Source organism: Benincasa hispida, chromosome 3, assembly GCF_009727055.1.
Source record: "Benincasa hispida cultivar B227 chromosome 3, ASM972705v1, whole genome shotgun sequence".
NCBI lineage: Eukaryota > Viridiplantae > Streptophyta > Magnoliopsida > Cucurbitales > Cucurbitaceae > Benincasa > Benincasa hispida.
In genome coordinates this window covers 52,810,690-52,828,172 of record NC_052351.1, presented here as the reverse complement: position 1 = coordinate 52,828,172, position 17,483 = coordinate 52,810,690, and the positions used below count along the sequence as shown (strand labels likewise).

At 34.2% G+C, this 17,483-nt stretch overlaps 2 protein-coding genes across 2 annotated transcripts; one reads left to right on the top strand and one right to left on the bottom strand.

Annotated features, from left to right (window-relative positions):
* The first annotated feature begins 225 nt into the window (after window positions 1-225).
* On the top strand, window positions 226-3,562 carry LOC120072748 (FT-interacting protein 3). The gene has a single exon (XM_039025227.1). It carries the CDS (start codon window positions 336-338, stop codon window positions 3,324-3,326), a length of 2,991 nt encoding a protein of 996 aa, XP_038881155.1. The 5' UTR covers window positions 226-335; the 3' UTR covers window positions 3,327-3,562.
* A 3,530-nt stretch (window positions 3,563-7,092) lies between these two features.
* On the bottom strand, window positions 7,093-12,279 carry LOC120074345 (beta-glucuronosyltransferase GlcAT14A). The gene is made up of 4 exons (XM_039027439.1): window positions 11,523-12,279; window positions 11,283-11,358; window positions 9,849-9,964; window positions 7,093-7,861 (listed from the first exon to the last, which is right to left on the bottom strand). The coding sequence occupies exons 1-4, from the start codon at window positions 12,010-12,012 to the stop codon at window positions 7,341-7,343; spliced, it is 1,203 nt and encodes a 400-aa protein (XP_038883367.1). The 5' UTR covers window positions 12,013-12,279; the 3' UTR covers window positions 7,093-7,340.
* Between the last annotated feature and the right edge of the window lie 5,204 nt (window positions 12,280-17,483).

The window sequence follows — 17,483 nt, the reverse complement described above, 5'->3', positions numbered from 1 at the left end:
GATTTTTAACTGTGATTATCAATGCAGTAAGTCCAGTCCAAGGTCACGTTATGAGCGTGGAAGGAAAATTTGTACGATTCCATTTGTAACGGCTCATTGTGGACCCCACAATCTTCCTGGCGTCCACGTGTCATTGCTGACGTGGCCCAGGCGCCTCTCAACTTTCCTCTCTTCTTTTAAAAACCCTCCAAAGAGTATCTTCCGTTTTCATTTTCCATAGGAAAAAACTGTAGCGCTGAACTTTCTCCTAATCTCTCTTTCTCAATTTCTCTACTTTCTTTCTCTGTTCTTGATTTATATATTTGTATTAAGTTTGAATCTGTTCGAGGTTAAAAATGGCGGAGAGTTGTGGCCGGAAGGTCTTCGTTGAGGTCTGTAACGCCAAGAACTTGATGCCGAAAGATGGGCAAGGAACGGCCAGTGCTTATGCGATTGTGGATTTCGAAGGCCAACGGCGACGAACGAAAACGAAATTTCGAGATCTGAATCCTCAGTGGGACGAGAAGCACGAGTTTCTCGTCCACGACATGGAGGCTATGGCGTCGGAGATTTTGGAGGTTAATTTGTATAATGACAAGAAGACAGGGAAACGAAGCACGTTTCTTGGTAAGGTTAAGGTCGCTGGAAGTACTTTTGCGAAATCTGGATCTGAATCGCTTATTTACTATCCTTTAGAGAAACGTAGTGTGTTCTCTCAGATTAAGGGAGAATTAGGTCTCAAGATTTATTATATCGATGAAGATCCACCTGCTGGTGGTGTTGTTGCTGAATCTGAGCAGAAACCGGAAACTACTCCAGTAGCTGAGGAGAATCCGCCGGAGAATGAAGAGGGAAAGGAATCGAAAGTCAAGGAAGAGGAGAAGAAAGAAGAAAATAAGCCGAAGGAAGAACCAAAAGCAGAGGAAAAGTCCAACGAAAATCCGCCGGAAAATCCTAAACCGGAGGAATCCCATGCAGTTGAACCGGAGAAGCCTGTAGAAGTGGAGAATCCGCCAATTGCACATACGGAAAAGCCAAAGCAAATACAGAAGGCGAAATCGGAGACGGAGAAACTAGCAGATCTAACCGTCAACGATCTCGAGCTTCGTTCTATGTCGAACGATCGAAGCCGTGGTGCGTACGATCTTGTTGATCGAATGCCGTTTCTCTACGTTCGCGTCGTAAAAGCGAAAAGAGAATCTTCCGATGGCGGATCCCCTATGTACGCAAAGCTCGTGATTGGAACTCACAGTATCAAAACGAAGAGCCAAAACGAGAAAGATTGGGATCAAGTGTTCGCGTTCGATAAAGAAGGTTTGAACTCCACATCTCTTGAAGTTTCTGTTTGGGCGGAGGAAAAGAAAGAAAACGATGACAAGAAAACGGAGAATTGTTTGGGAACTGTGTCGTTTGATCTGCAGGAAGTTCCAAAAAGAGTACCGCCGGACAGTCCTCTAGCTCCGCAATGGTACTCTCTGGAATCGGAGAAGTCGCCGGGAAATGACGTCATGCTCGCTGTATGGTTAGGAACTCAAGCCGACGAGGCGTTTCAAGAGGCTTGGCAGTCGGATTCCGGTGGATTGATACCAGAAACCCGAGCCAAAGTCTATCTCTCTCCGAAGCTGTGGTATTTGAGATTAACGGTCATCCAAACCCAGGATTTGCAGTTTGCTTCAGAGTCCGAACCCAAGGCTCGGAACCTCGAGCTTTACGTCAAAGGTCAGCTTGGTCCACAAGTTTTCAAAACGGGAAGGACCACTGTCGGCTCGACTAATCCCACATGGAACGAGGATTTGGTATTTGTAGCAGCCGAGCCGTTTGAGCCGTTTTTGGTAGTGACAGTAGAAGATGTGACAAATGGACAACCAGTGGGCCAGGCAAAAATCCACATGGCAAGCATCGAGAAGAGAACCGACGATCGGACGGACACAAAGTCACGATGGTTCAATCTAGTTGGAGATGAAACCCGCCCTTACACCGGGAGGATCCACCTCCGAATCTGCTTAGAAGGCGGGTATCACGTGCTAGACGAAGCAGCGCACGTGACCAGCGATGTTAGAGCCGCCGCAAAACAGTTAGCGAAACCGCCAATCGGACTCTTAGAAGTTGGAATTCGCAGCGCTAGTAATCTCCTCCCGGTGAAAACCAAGGACGGTACACGTGGCACCATTGATGCTTACGTGGTGGCCAAATACGGCCCGAAATGGGTTCGAACCCGTACGATCCTTGACCGGTTCAATCCACGCTGGAACGAACAGTACACATGGGATGTATACGACCCTTGCACCGTCCTCACAATTGGTGTCTTTGATAATGGTAGATACAACCGTGAAAACAATGGCGTTTCATCCAAACAACCCGGAAAAGACCTACGTGTCGGCAAGGTCCGAATCCGATTGTCGACTCTTGACATTAATCAGGTATACTCAACCACATATTCCCTTACGGTGTTACTCCCCACTGGCGCCAAGAAAATGGGAGACCTCGAAATCGCCGTTCGATTCTCCAGCTTCTCATGGCTAAGCTTAATCCAATCATATTCAACTCCAATGCTCCCAAGAATGCATTACATCCGTCCATTCGGACCAACCCAACAAGACATCCTCCGCCACACTGCCATGAGAATCGTAACAACTCGGCTCGCTCGGTCTGAACCGGCCATGGGTCATGAAGTGGTTCAATACATGCTCGACTCAGACACACACGTGTGGAGCATGCGAAGAAGCAAAGCCAATTGGTTTCGTGTCATCGGTTGTCTCTCACGTGCCGTCGCACTCGCACGATGGTTTGACGAAATCCGCACGTGGGTCCACCCACCAACCACCGTCCTCATCCACATCCTCTTAATCGCCGTCGTGTTATGCCCTAACTTAATCCTCCCAACCATCTTCATGTACGCTTTCTTAATTCTGACTTTCCGTTTCCGTTACCGTCACCGGAATTCCCACAGCATGGACCCCAGATTGTCCTACGTGGACTTCGTAAGTACGGACGAACTCGATGAGGAGTTCGATGGATTCCCCACCGCACGATCTGCTGACCAGATTCGGATCAGATACGACCGGCTACGGGCACTTGGAGGTAGGGCCCAGGTGTTGTTGGGTGACGTGGCGGCTCAAGGAGAGCGTTTGGAAGCGTTGTTTAATTGGAGGGACCCACGTGCCACCGGAATATTTGTGGTGATTTGTTTAGGGGCGTCGCTTTTGTTCTATGCTGTGCCATTTAAGGCCTTTTCGTTGGGTTTCGGATTTTATTACCTCCGCCATCCCCGGTTTCGCGATGACATGCCGTCGGTTCCGGCCAATTTTTTCCGGCGGTTGCCATCGCTTTCCGATCAAATGATCTGATGGACGATGGTAAGTTTCTGATTGATTATTATTTTTGTTTCAGACCACCACAACGAGGTTAACCTCTTATTTTGGGGTTAATTATGATGTACTTATTGCTTATTGCTTTATTTAATTATATTATTTATTTTGAGGAAAAATAATAATTTCCTACCATTGACTTTGGTAGCAGAATATATCAATTTTCGAGTATAGTTTTGATATTGTATTGTATTAAAAAAAAAAAAAACAAAAGAATGAAGTTAAAGATAAAAAAGACCGTTGGGTGGTGGGTTTGCGAACCCCCACCTTTACAGCATTTATGGAAGCACTGACCGTAGCTTTTACACCGCCGACCACGTTGACTGACCGTTGGTGCAACTAGAAAAAGCCTACTTTCTAAATAATAATAATAGACTCCAAGTTTCCTTTTAAACAATCCTACAAAAGAAAAGGTAACAATTTAATTCTCATATTTAGTAATTTATAATTATTTAAATATATAACAATTTGATCTTTGAGACCTTGATATTTCTATTGACATTAACATTTTAATCATTGAAAAGTAGGATGTTCAAGGGTTAGGTTGGGTTTGTTTGAAAGACTTTTTAGATTCAACACATTTATTTTTCAACCTAAATAATCTTTATTAAAAAATAAACCCAACCCAACCATGAAATATTTGGGTTGGATTGGTTGAGGTTAATCATGTCAGTTATTTAAAAAAAAAATTCTAAGAAGAAAACGTAAATATGTAAAAGTCTAATTTAATTGTTTTCATATATTGAATTAAGATTAACAACTTAATTTCAATTTAGACAGTGAAAATTTTCTATCTAAAGTGTTAAGAGTCATTGAAAAATAAATTATTTAAAATTATTGGAATTAAATAAAAGTAAAATAAATATATGTATAAATAATTGTGTTATAAGTAATAAAAAATATACATTTTAAAGTTAATAATAAATTCGGATTGATTTGGGTTATATTAGATGAATCCATGAACCAACCTAACCTATAAAATTTTCATTTATTTGAACCCAACTCAACCCAAATGAGTTGAAACCCAAACGGTTGGGTTGGGTTGATCGATTTTTTTGGATGATTTTTTTGGATCATCGAAGTTTTTGAACACCCCTATTGAGAAGTAGGAGATTTAAATGTAACTTGACGTATTCCCTTCTTCTCTTGGAAGGGATAAGTGGGAGGAAGAAAAAATCCTTTATGAGATAAAAGGAGACGAGATTCAAAGAGATGTAAAGATAAATGCTTTTATTTCTTATGCTTTCAAAAAGATAATAGCTTTTGGTATTTCTCTGTTTTTGAAGATAACATTTATTTACTTTTCTATGGTGTGATCTTTCTTTTTATTCTTCCAAAAAAATGTTATTCGATTCTAGTTTTTGAGTTTAAATTTCCTTACTTAGTTTTGATTTGATTAGTATAGGATAAGAGATTTGATTTTTTTTTCATTATATTTGATTTTTTAAATTTGATTTCATTTTAAATATCCTTTAATGTATAGATTTTAGGAAGAGTTCATTAGTCCATTTTGAAATTAAATAAATAAAAAATTTAGGCGTTTAGACATTTTTTTTTAGTAAAAATTAGGTTTAGACGTTTCTCAAGAATATATATTTAATTTAGACATTTGTCCAGTCCTCTCTTTAAAATGAAATTATTTTGATCATATATGAATTATGGCTCTTATTACTTTTAAAAAAGATAACACATTCTATGTTAGAATTAGGGACTTAAATGTGGAGACAAAGTGTTCTTTTCTTCTCTTGAATCTCTTTTAGGTGTGGGAATGGAGAAGTGAGTAAAAAAGTATTCTCTATCAACTAAAAAGGGATAAGTTTTGAAGAGATGTTAGATACTTTTAATTAGTGATTTGTATTCTAGCTTATATGTTTAAATAAGAATTAAGGAAATATACAACAAACAAATTAAGACTCAAATTTAGACTCTATATTTTCGGTAAATTTTTAATCAAGTCAATTATTTTTATCGAAATTAATTAAATAATAATGAATATAATTTTCATACAAGAAAAGATGTCATGGATATTTATATTATCATTTTATACTATAAATGTTAGGTGAAATGTTGAAACTTCAATCTTTTAAAAAGTAGCGGACGTCTTACTAATAATGTTCAATTAAGAAACTAAATGTGAATATTTCTTTTTATTTTTAGAAATTTGAGAATGGACTGCTATAAGTATGATACTTAATTGTGTAGTTTCCTCTTAAAAGTAAATTAACTTTGAAGGCCGCAGAAAAAAGGGTCCTTAAACAAATTAAGAGCCTTAATTTTGTCATTACTATATATAAAATATTAAGAGGATATTTGGCTCACCAATATGAGTTGGAGTTAAATACCAACTCAATGTTTGGTAATGTTGGTGGAATTGAATCGGTATACAACTCACCCCAACTCTCCATTTTTCCTATGTTTTTAATAACTCCACCCATCAGCTACTGTCGACGACTATCGATACCACACTCTGGAGCAAATTCCGGACTCCGACAACCACCTCCGATTACAACTTCGACGATCAACTCGAACGACCAATTTTAGATCTTGACAACCACCTCCAATGACAATTTTGGTGACCCAACTTCGATGACTACATTCGCACGACCAACTTCAATGACTAATGTTGGGCTCAGAAACCACCTTGGATAACAAACTCCGATGACCAACTCTGACAATCCTCTTTGTAAGCTCCGACAACCACTTTCGACTACAAACTTTGTCAAAAACCACCTTCAAGCGAACAACTCTGTCAACCAACTTTGGGCTTTGACAACCACCCCCGACAATAAAACTCTGATAACCAATTCCAATACTACCTTCATGGACCAACTTCGAGCTCCAACAACCACCTCTGACTAAAAACTCCTGCGAAAATCATCTTCGATAATCAATTTCGACAACCACTTTCGTGCAACCAACTTCGACGATCAACTTTGGGTTCCTAAAACCACTTCCGACAAAAAACTTTGGCTACCAACTCTAATACCACATTCATGCAACCAACTTCAGGTCTCGACAGCCAGCTCCAACGACAAACTCCAGCGAAAATCATCTTCAATAATCAACTTCGACAACCACTTTTTATGTTGTAAGACCGATGACTGTTAAAGTATGTTGTAATATTGTTGATTATATAAATAATAGTATTGTCTACGTTAAGTGTAATATTTATACGTACAAATTTGTAAAATATATTTTTATTTAATTGAATTCACATATCAAATTAGTGATAATAATATTTGGAAAAGTATGTATGTAGTTGAATAGTATGTAACACATAATGTATAAAATAGAGATTTTTTTCCCAATTAAAAAATTTCATGACAGTAAAAATTCAAAGCAACCATAGGAAGAAGAAAAAGAAGATGAAATTCATGGAGAAAAATTAAAAATAGAAAGTTTTGATTTTTCTTTGGTTTTCCATTTTATTTAACTATATTCTTGTAAAAAATGTAATGAGTTAATTGTTGTTCGTTAAAAAAAAAAATAATAATAAAAAAAACACTTTAAAAATTAAAAGAAAAAAATGCAATTCATATTTTATCAAACACAAAAATGGGTAGAATTATTAAATAAAAAAATTTTAAAACAAAAATAGCCATCATAAAAGAAGATTATTTAGAGTTTAAAAAAAAAAATTATATTAGATATATCAAATATATGAACTCAACTCCAAACCCCAAACACAGACATATAAACTCAGATCAAATAATTCTACACTCCGAACACAGATATAAATTCAGTATACGAACTTCAAGGCATATGAACTCTAAATTCAACGTCCAGACAGCCTTTAACAAACAGTACAGTTAAACAAGCCAAGAAGCATTTTGGGCATTACTTTCCCTGAAAATTGAACCAAATTTAGAAGTACAAACACGGTTTTTTTTTTTTTTCCTTCCCTTTTTATCTATTCTTTTACAAAGTCAAACAAACTAGAGATCTTATTCATGCATTATATAGTACTAGTGCCAGCCAAAGAATAGTATTTATCTATCTGCATTGCATCTTATTGAAGTACCTAACAGAAAGAATCCTATTGAGCAAAGTCTTCAACCTCCTAGACCCCTGTCCAGGCTTCAAAACACCATAGTTATCAGCTTCAAAATCCGAGCAAGACCCAGTGCCAAATCTCCCACTCCCCGAACACCATCCGCCGTAGGCAAATCGGCCATGGCGTCTCTTGAGGATGTCGCGGTCGATTTTGTCCAAAACGCGGTCGTTCTCCTTGAACTTTCGGGCAAAGGGACGGTTGCTCGCGACGATTTTCTTGTAGTTTCCAAGGCCGAGATAGCGGGGGTGTTGCTTGGGAGGTGTATCCCAAGTGATGTAGTGAAGATCATGGTTAACTGTGGTGTTTCTGTATTCATCAGAGTTGCAGATTAGGGTTTGGAAGTATCCCTCTGGAGAGGAAACAAAATTGGTGTAATAGAGGAGGAGAGTTCTTGGGAGATTGTCCCAACCCACTATGCAATACTCAGCAAAAGATCTTGATAGTATTGTCCAAGCTGAACCTGCCAAAAAAGAAACTCAAGAGCTTAAATGATTGAATAATGTACTATTTTACTTTCCAAACTTTTGTGCTTATTTTATCTTTATAATTATTATGGAATCGACAAATACGGAAAACAAAAAACTATACAATAGAGAATCGATACACAAATTTACGTGATTCACTAATTGTGTGTTAGCTATGTTCGACAGAGGAAGAGAGCATTTTATTATTAGAGGGAAAACATCATATTACATATTCAGAGACACTAATAGAGTTAGAGAATGTATATAGTGGACACCGAGCCAAAATCGTAAATAATGCAAATTATATAAATACGGGTATAATTTAGATCCATGTGCTACATCATTCAGAGCGTCAGATAACAAATTCTCTCAAGGTATCCCAACATTAATGGTAACGGTAATAGGTACCTCATCCACCAACCTAAGTTCATATGGGCCCAAAAGAGCCAATGTTTTACTTTTCGTGTCCTATATGTGTGCAACCTTTTAATTTTAGTCCTTTTTTCATACAATTAGAATTTAGGGACTCAAACCACATACCTCATGGTCATTAACATATTTTTATATCAATTGAGCTCGGCTTACTTTGACTCTTTTAATTTTAGTGACTCTTTTAATTTTAGTATCAATACAAATGGATCACCAAAAAATCCCAACTTGTGAAGGTTGTGGAGTGAAGTGAACCATTAAGAAAATTAAATGAATATGGGAACCACATGCTGGTAGGTAAGAGTGATGGAATGCCCAAACCCATATAATAATTCCCTTTTACCTACCGTCTCTTCTCTTTAAATGACCTTGTGGTCAAAGTGGAAAATGACATTCCAATTCCACACCAAACGACTTCGTTTCGTTTTGTTTGGTTAGGTTGCTAACCACAACAAGCAACCACTTTTTAACAAATGAATTATGAGAACATCCTTTTTAAAGGTGTTGATTTAATTTTTGGATTTCAATTTTATTAAATTGGATCCTAAACTTGAATGCCTTCTACAAATTTAAATCTTTTTTAGAATAAGATTAAAAGATTAGCTATAAGTACTATTGTGGTTGAACAAGATTGCTTTTGTAGGTATCGATTTGAGTCGTTTTACATATATCTTCAATAAGATTTCAACATTTTATTGCTAAGTTCAATTACTTTCTAACAACATGACTTTGTAACTAGGTTCAAAAAGTTTAGGGTTCAGTTCAGGTATTTCTGTCTTGTTGATTGAATTTTGTGTACTATATTTGTTAGATCATGAGTCATTTTTCAATTTAGTTGCAAATACATTAATTTCAAGTTTAAGGTTAAAAATTGACTCACTCATTAAAAAAAAAAATAATGTTTTTCTTAGCTTTTCCTTTCTTCCTTTATAATTTTCTAGCTTTTTTTTTTTTTTTTACAATACGTAGGGTGGGTGATTGAATCTCTGACCTCGAGATTGATAGCACACACTTGATATTAGTTGAGCTTGGATATTTTGGCTTCTAGCGTAAGTTACTTAGTAAAGATCATAGGCTCAAATGATTGCTTAACTAGTTAACTTGCATATAATTAAGTTGATTAAGACAGTTGTTAGAAAACGTAAAATTATTATTTTTCAAAATTTACAAATCTAAAGTTTCTATCAAGATAATTAGGTATTGGGAGACAAGCAATCCTTTTCTAGAAAGCTCAGTCCAGATTTGAAAATCAATAAAATAAAATAAAAAATAATAGTTCAGGTAAGTCCAGAACAAACAATATCTAGTCCCTAGGTAAACAATAATTTAATTAGCTCACATGTCATCTGTTCCCAAATAATATATGGTAATCCTGTTTAATTCTATTTAAGATCCATCAGAAGTCTCACATGGTTACTATACTAAAATGCCACCTGTTCCCTAAGAATATGATAATCCTAATTTAATTCTGTTTAAGATCATTAAAAGGAGTCTCACATGGTTTCAGTATATAGTAAGAATCAAAGTTAATAAGCTATTTAATGCTTAACAAACCTGTGTAGAGCTTGAATGCAGTGGGGAGAGTCCTTTGTTTAATAACCCACCAAATCTCTGATTTGTTCATGCTGTAGAGCCCTGGGTCTATTATGATAGGTTTCCCTCTTTTATTCCTGAAATAACAAATTTCAACCTTTCAAATCTCAAATTTCAGATATATATTTATCATTAAATATTTACATTTAAAAAATATATATCTGGTTTTCAATTTGCTCTCTTTAGTTTTACAAATTCCAAATTAATGACATATTTTAGAGACTGGAGTATTCATTTATAAACATCTAGTAATAAAAGGAGCATTTTAGAATATTAAATTAGAACAAACAACAAAGACTAAAATGGTAACTTTCGTGTTATTTAATGCCAATCGACATTTCAATTAGTTAAGATATATACTTCTTTATGAGCTAACTTCACCTATCATCTAGGAAAATTGTTAACAAAGTTTAAGAATTTTATCTAACCATAGGAACCATATATAACTTTTCTTGTTATTCCAAATAAACTCATTACCTGATTTCTCAACTCATATTTGATGAATTCAAAAATAAAATAAAATAAAAAACCATATAAAAAAATCTACTGGAAAAATTCACTAGCGCATGAATACTACTTATAATTCATGGGTTGTTAGACACGTAAGCATTATTTAAGAATTTAAGAACAATTTCGATCTGGTTAAATTACTTTTAAAAAAAAGTTAAAACATCATTTTTGTCCTTTACTTTGAAATTTGTTAAATTTAGTCTTTGTAATATCAAATGTTTAGTTCTAGTCCTTGAATCTTCAATAAATCTTAAATGTAGTCTACCAAATTAAATTTTGATCAAAATCGGTTAACTAAAAATAACTTTTACAAAATGAAATATAATATGAAAGTATATAATAAAAATCTAATAGATAATAAAAAAAATCGAAAAAATCGAAAAAATCAACAACAAATTAGTAGTAAGGACTAAATTTAAGATTTATGGAAGTATAAAGACTAAAATCGATACTGGAACCAAAATAATATTTTAAAAAAAATGCTTACTCAATACTCGATTTTAAGTTTCTACATACTTTAAGGTCAATTATTAGTTAAAAAATTTAAAATTAAAAAAAAAAAGTATTATTAACTTTTTGTTAAATTACAAATTTGGTCCCTTACGATCTTGAAAAAGTCAAAATTTAATCATAAATCCCTCATTCTTTAAAAATTAGAGGTTCAGTCGGAATCAAATTCTAAATATAAAATCCATGTCTAAATTCTAGTTTTACCAATTATAGGAATTAAATTTGCACCTTTTAATTTATTGAAATCAAAATAAATGTAATAGAAAATGGTTACTTTTCAAGAAACATCTTCAAAGGGTTTATGTACCAAAATGAAATTTAAACATAAATAAAACAATAGAATTAGGAGAAGCTGAGAAAAGAAATCAGTCTTACAGCTTCCAACCCAAACGACTTGAGTGTTGAATGAAATTGAGATCTCTTGGCAAATCAGAAAAAGCATGAATCATATCTGAAAAACCCAAAATAAACATCATCAAGCAAATTTCCTCCAAACCCAGATGAATCAATCAATCAATAAAAACAAACACAAAACAGAAATTCACCAAAAACAAAATCATCATCATCATCATCATCAAATCCCAAAAACCACACATCCATTTTCACTCACCATACCATCTTGAGTAACCAAAGGATAATCAGAGGCACTCAAATTGATAAACCAATCCCATTTGCAAGTCCTCAAAAGGATCGCCATCGCATGTAAAGTTGTTGCAAGCATAGTCGGCCCTCTATAAGTAACCAAGCTCGGTTTTCCCACCAACCAAACATTCCCAACTCGCCGGAAAACTGGATTCCGGCTCACGAACTTGGCGATTTCGCGGTGGTCCGAATCGGAGGCTCCCTGATCCATGTGTATCAGGTAGTGGTTCGCGGGATGGTAGATCGCCGGCAAAAGGCGCTTAAGACGGGCAGCGTCACCGGCGGAGGCAGAGATTAAGTAGGCGAAAGAGAGGGGATATGAGAGATTTGATTTGGGGAAGTAGATGGAGTTCATTAGAGGTCTAATGGCGGAAATGGGTTTGGTTAATTTTGTCTGGATGAAGAGAAAAGAGAGGAAAGTGGATGTTAGAAGGAAGGAGATTGTGAGAAGCTTGAGACTCATTTTTACAGGGAAAATTTTGGGGTTAGAAAGAAGAAGAAGAAGAAGAAGAAGAAGTGATTAATGGAGAAATGGGGATTTGATTTGTTGGGTGAAAAAGGGTTTGGAAGTGTGAGGAAGATGAAGATGGGGTTCCTTGCTTTGAAGGGAAGGGGGGAGGTTAATGCTTCTCTCTCACACTCCATTGTTGTGTAAGAATGCTTTTTCTTTTCTTTCTTTTTTTTTTTCCCCTCTCTATGGAATAATTTCAGAGTTTGTTCTCTTTATGTTCTAAGGTGCTGCTTTAGCTATGTTTAGCGTGTTGAGTGAGTTATTATAGTTTTACTTGTTTATGAGACAATATAATCGATAAGTTAAAATAGTCTGTATTTGAGATGTAGATTATTCTAAATCGTGGTAAAAAATAATAAACAATAAAGAAGAAAAGAAATGATGAAACATGGTAATAAATAGTAAATAAGGATTTACTAATACACAAGTTAACCTTTGTCAAAAGGTGAGAGAATGTAACGTGTAAAGATATTTTTCCAAATCAAATAATGCCTAGAAGAGGATGTCAAAGATGCTAAATTTTACGCACCTAAATAATTTGAAAAATTTTAAATCATAGGAACTAAATTTGAGTTATGAATCGTAAAGATTGAATCCTTAAAAATCATATGAACAGACAAGATTGTTAAGGAGACTTGCAAGCTTAATTACTATAATTTGATTTAATTCTCACGAATAGTAACTATTTACGAAAATTTTATTAGATTACATAGACTACTCACTAGAATGTCATTTACTCTCTAGGTAATATTGACAATTAGATACCAACATGAGCATAGCTTAACTGATATAGTGTTTGTAATATCAATCTCGAGGTTAAAGGTTCGACTTTTCTATCCCACATTTAATTTCAATACCTTTGAATATATATATATATATATATATATTATATATTGATAATTAGTTGTGTAATAAATTCTTCTTAAGAAGATGATAAAAGATGGGATAAAGATTGAGTGATTGAGAGATGAAGAAAACAAAATTATTCTTTTGCATATCCTATAGAGTTTGAGTTTTTCTTCCTCAATAATTATTAAATCAATTTCAGTTAATTTAATTTAATAACTATTATTAAATTAATCTTTCAATGTGAAATGTTTTCTTAGCCAAAAACCAGTTAATTTGAGGACAACATGAAAGTGGAATTGTGTGGTTATAAAAAGGAATTTGAGTCGTTATTTAAACAAATATATATATATATATATATATATATATATATATATATATATATATATATATATATATATATATATATATATATATATATATATATTATATTTTTGAAGAATATAACAAATTATTCTTCTTTTTGAAAAGGATTTTTTTTTTCAAATGGTAAAATTGTTAAAAATATTTACAAGATATAATAAAATTTTAGAACTATCAGTGTCTATCAATATCACTAATAGACACTGGTAGAAGTCTATCAATGTTTATCAACATCTATCATTGATAATTCTAAAATTTTACTATATTTTGTAAATATGTTAGTTTATTTTTCTATATTTAAAAACAACTCTTTTGAAAATAGCAATATCTACCTTTAAATTTTTAAGTTGTGTTTGGCAATTATTTAATTTTTATTTTTTTAAAAAAATTAAATCTATAGGTATTATTTTTACCTCCAAAATTCTTTCCTTATTATTTACTTAAAAAACCAAGTCAAATTTTGAAACTAAAAAAAATATAGTTTTTAAAAACTTGTTTTTGTCTTTTTTTTTTTTTTGTTTTGAATTTGGCTAAGAATTCAACCATTGTACTAAAAAAATGTAAATTATTATAAGAAATAGAGAGAAAATAGACTTAATTTTCAAAAACCAAAAACCGAAAACAAAAAACGAAATTGTTACCAAACGGAGTTAAGATTTATCAATTAAAAATCTAAACTAATAATGGCATAACTTTGAACTTTTATAAGTGAATCAATTTATAGTCACTTCAATTTTTTTTCTTTTGGAAAAATTCCGTGCGAAACCCATTTGTTTCAATTCAACTTTTAAAATATCATAAGTGAATTAATTTGTACCATTTATTAAATTTATCCTAGAAAATCTCAATGCATCAATCATTGCATGTGTATGAATTTTTTGTTTTAAATATCAGATTAACAAAGATTCGAATTAAACGTCCAAATTGATTCACTTATGAAGGTTTGAGACTTTTATTGATAAAATTATAAGTCTCATACGATATTTATGAAAAAAAATTATAATGGACGATACAAATGAGACACATACGAAAATTCAATATTTAAATTAATACCGTTATTATTTTATTTTACTGAGATCGTAACTCCCAAAAAATATATATTGAAACATATTTTTTATTTTTGTTACTTCGTTTGAAAATCGAGACAATTTAATCTAACAACGTAATTCCCACGTGCGTTTTAAATCTCCGTCGGTGGCTTTATAATGGGCCCCATTTGTGCTTCAACATTGCGGTCTGGCCCAACTTTCTCAATTCTTAAAAAATGGGCCTCCCTTGAGTTTGTAGAGTTCCTAGTGTCATAAATTAGGGTGATTTGGATACATGACTAAAATGAAATTGTATTTTAGAAAAATGGCAAAATTCATTATTATTATTATTATTATTATTTTTGTGAAAATAGCCTAACAACTAATTTTAATACTATTCAAATTTTAATAATTGACACCAAATCCCTACCATTATGATGCATCTCAAACAAAAAAAAAAAAAAAAAAAATCTAACAACCTAAGATGAGATCAATTTGGTTTTCATCAACAAATTAGTTAATCTTCTAGAATATTTAGTTATAAGTAATAATTCATAATTTAGACATGAAAAAAGCAAATACCTTGTTTTAGATGAAGCCAGATAAATGCAATTATATGTACTAAAAAAAATCAATTACAACAACGAAAACCTTTGTTAGTCTAAGTGGTGCAATTACCTTGTAATAGCTAGAATATTCTTCATATTCTGTCACACCTATAACTTAAATCCCACATATACCTTATGAGAATAAGCTATTAAATTGAGCCATCCAAATGCAAATGCTATGTACAACTATCAGCAACTGCACAAATACTCTATACCAAAAACCTAAGTGATAGGAATAGTAGAAATTAAATATTTAGAAAACAACTTTGGTTGCTCCTTCTCAACCTCTCATAGTATTGATTGGCTTCTTCTTTATAATTTACACATTAGATTCATCAATACCAAAATTTCCTCGTCCCCCAAATTCGCTTCTTGCCCTTCACAACCGCCCATGTCGCATACTCAACAACTCTTCCATAGAAATACCAAATCTCATCAAATCTCCTATTTATCGGTTTCATCGGATGGTACACAAAACTCTTGATTTTTTCAATTATCTCAAAGGGGTTGACACCTACAAATATGAGGTCTACACATGGTAACTATTTGAGAAATCTGTTACAAGAAGAAGATCTAAACAAACACCTAATACACCCCCTCAAATTCCTAACATAGAGGCTAGCATGAGTTTAGCTTGATAACTTTGAAATGTCTGAGATAATAGTGTTTTAGTAAACAAGCCTGCAAGCTGATCTTTGGAAGCAACACAACGAATAACAATGTCTTTGTGAACCACTTTTTATAATCAAGCTCAATATGTTTGGTATGAGCATGAAATACTGGATTACTGGTCAGGGAGATAGCAGAGATATTGTCACACCACAAAACTGGAGGATCCTAAAGAAAAATACAGAGATCACATAACAATTGTCTCAACCAAAAAAGATAAGAAGTAGCATTTGCAAGTGTGCGGTACTCAACCTCTATAGAAGATCGAGAGACAGTAGACTGTTTCTTGGCGGACCATGAAATAGGATTAGATCCAAGAAAAACAACAAAACCTATGGCTGAATGATGATCAGAGGCATCGCTAGCCCAACTAGCATCACAAAAGGCATGAAGAGAGAGGGAGCTAGGTTTTATACATAGTACCAAGAGTAAGGGTCCCTCCAAGATATCGGAGAATACGTTTGACCCCAGCAAAGTGAAGAACAGTTGGTTGATGCATAAATTGACTGACCTAGTTAACAACAAAGGAAATGTTGAGTTGTGAAAAGGTAAGATACTAAAGAGATCCAACAAGACGTCTGTAAAATGTCACATCAAAAAAGGTGGAGCGGAAGCATGAGATCAACGTAGTTAACATTAGCGTCAAACAAGATTTGGCAGGTGACATCCCAGAAGAGATGAGCAAATCAGTGAGATATTTGGCTTGATTAATAAATAGGCCATCTGGACGATTTTCAATTTCTAGGCCAAGAAAGTATTTTAAGCGACCTAATTCAGGGATCTGGAACTCAGACGCCAGCAGAGCTTTCAAAGAATGAATATACGAGAAATTAGGTCCAAGAAGAACTATGTCATCCACATAAAGTAATAGATAAGTCAAAGAAGAATCAACTGATTGAACAAACAAGGATGAGTTAGCAATAGAAACCACAAAGCCAAGTGTCAACATGTAAGAAGTAAGATGATCATACCACGCCCGAGGTGCCAGTTTAAGACCATATAAACTCTTACAAAGAAGGCACACGCGATTAGGACAAGTTTTATCAACAAGGCCAACAGGTTTTAACATGTAGACCTCTTCCTACAAATGACCATGGAGGAAAGCACTTTTTACATCCATTTGATGTAAAGTCCAATTATATCTAGCAGCAAGAGTGAAAAACACACATATAGTGGGTTTCTTAACAACCGAGCTAAACGTTTCATCAAAATCAAAGTCTTGTAATAGTAATAGCCTTTGGCAACTAAATGTGCTTTATACCAAGCAACAGTTCCATCATAATGATATTTAGTGCAAAAGACCCATTTGCACCCCACAACATTCATGTGAGGTAGTTGGGGAACTAATACCAAGTTCCTTGTTCTTGAAGAGCCATGACTTCATCAACCATGGCGGTCTGCCAGTGTGGAAATTTGGATGCCTCTGTATAAGATACTGGATCTGATGGAGGAGATAGAAAGGTATGTAGCGCTCGAGGTCTAAAGATGTCAGATTTGAAGCGGGTTTGCATAAGATGAAGATTAATAGTTGTGGGTAATTCAGAAGAACTGGTAGTGACAAGATCAGAGGAAGAGCTAATGGGATTATTGTGAGTAGAAATAGGGGTTGGTGAACATGGGTCTTGGTTTGCAGGGCTATCGGGTGAAGGTGATAAAAGTGGTGAAGACGACAAAGGAAGCGATGAAGCAACTAGAGCATTAGACACAATGACAAGTGGTACATATGTAGATGGTGATAAAATAGGAGGATCTAGAACTGGAGAAGGATGAGAAAATTGAGAGGTAGGTGTGTTCAAAATCAGAGGGGAAGATGCAGAAGAAATTGAAGAAAAGGAAAAAAATTGTTTCATAAAAAATAACATGACTTGAAACAATTGACTTTTTGGTTTGAAGATTGTAACAAATTAAC

Coding starts and splice junctions, on each gene's coding strand:
- LOC120072748 (XM_039025227.1), top strand. CDS start 336: ATGGCGGAGAGTTGTGGCCGGAAGGTCTTCGTTGAGGTCTGTAACGCC.
- LOC120074345 (XM_039027439.1), bottom strand. CDS start 12,012: ATGAGTCTCAAGCTTCTCACAATCTCCTTCCTTCTAACATCCACTTTC. Junction 9,965..11,282: donor AGTCGTTTGGGTTGGAAGCT/GTAAGACTGATT, acceptor TTGTTATTTCAG/GAATAAAAGAGGGAAACCTA. Junction 7,862..9,848: donor TGCATTCAAGCTCTACACAG/GTTTGTTAAGCA, acceptor CTTTTTTGGCAG/GTTCAGCTTGGACAATACTA.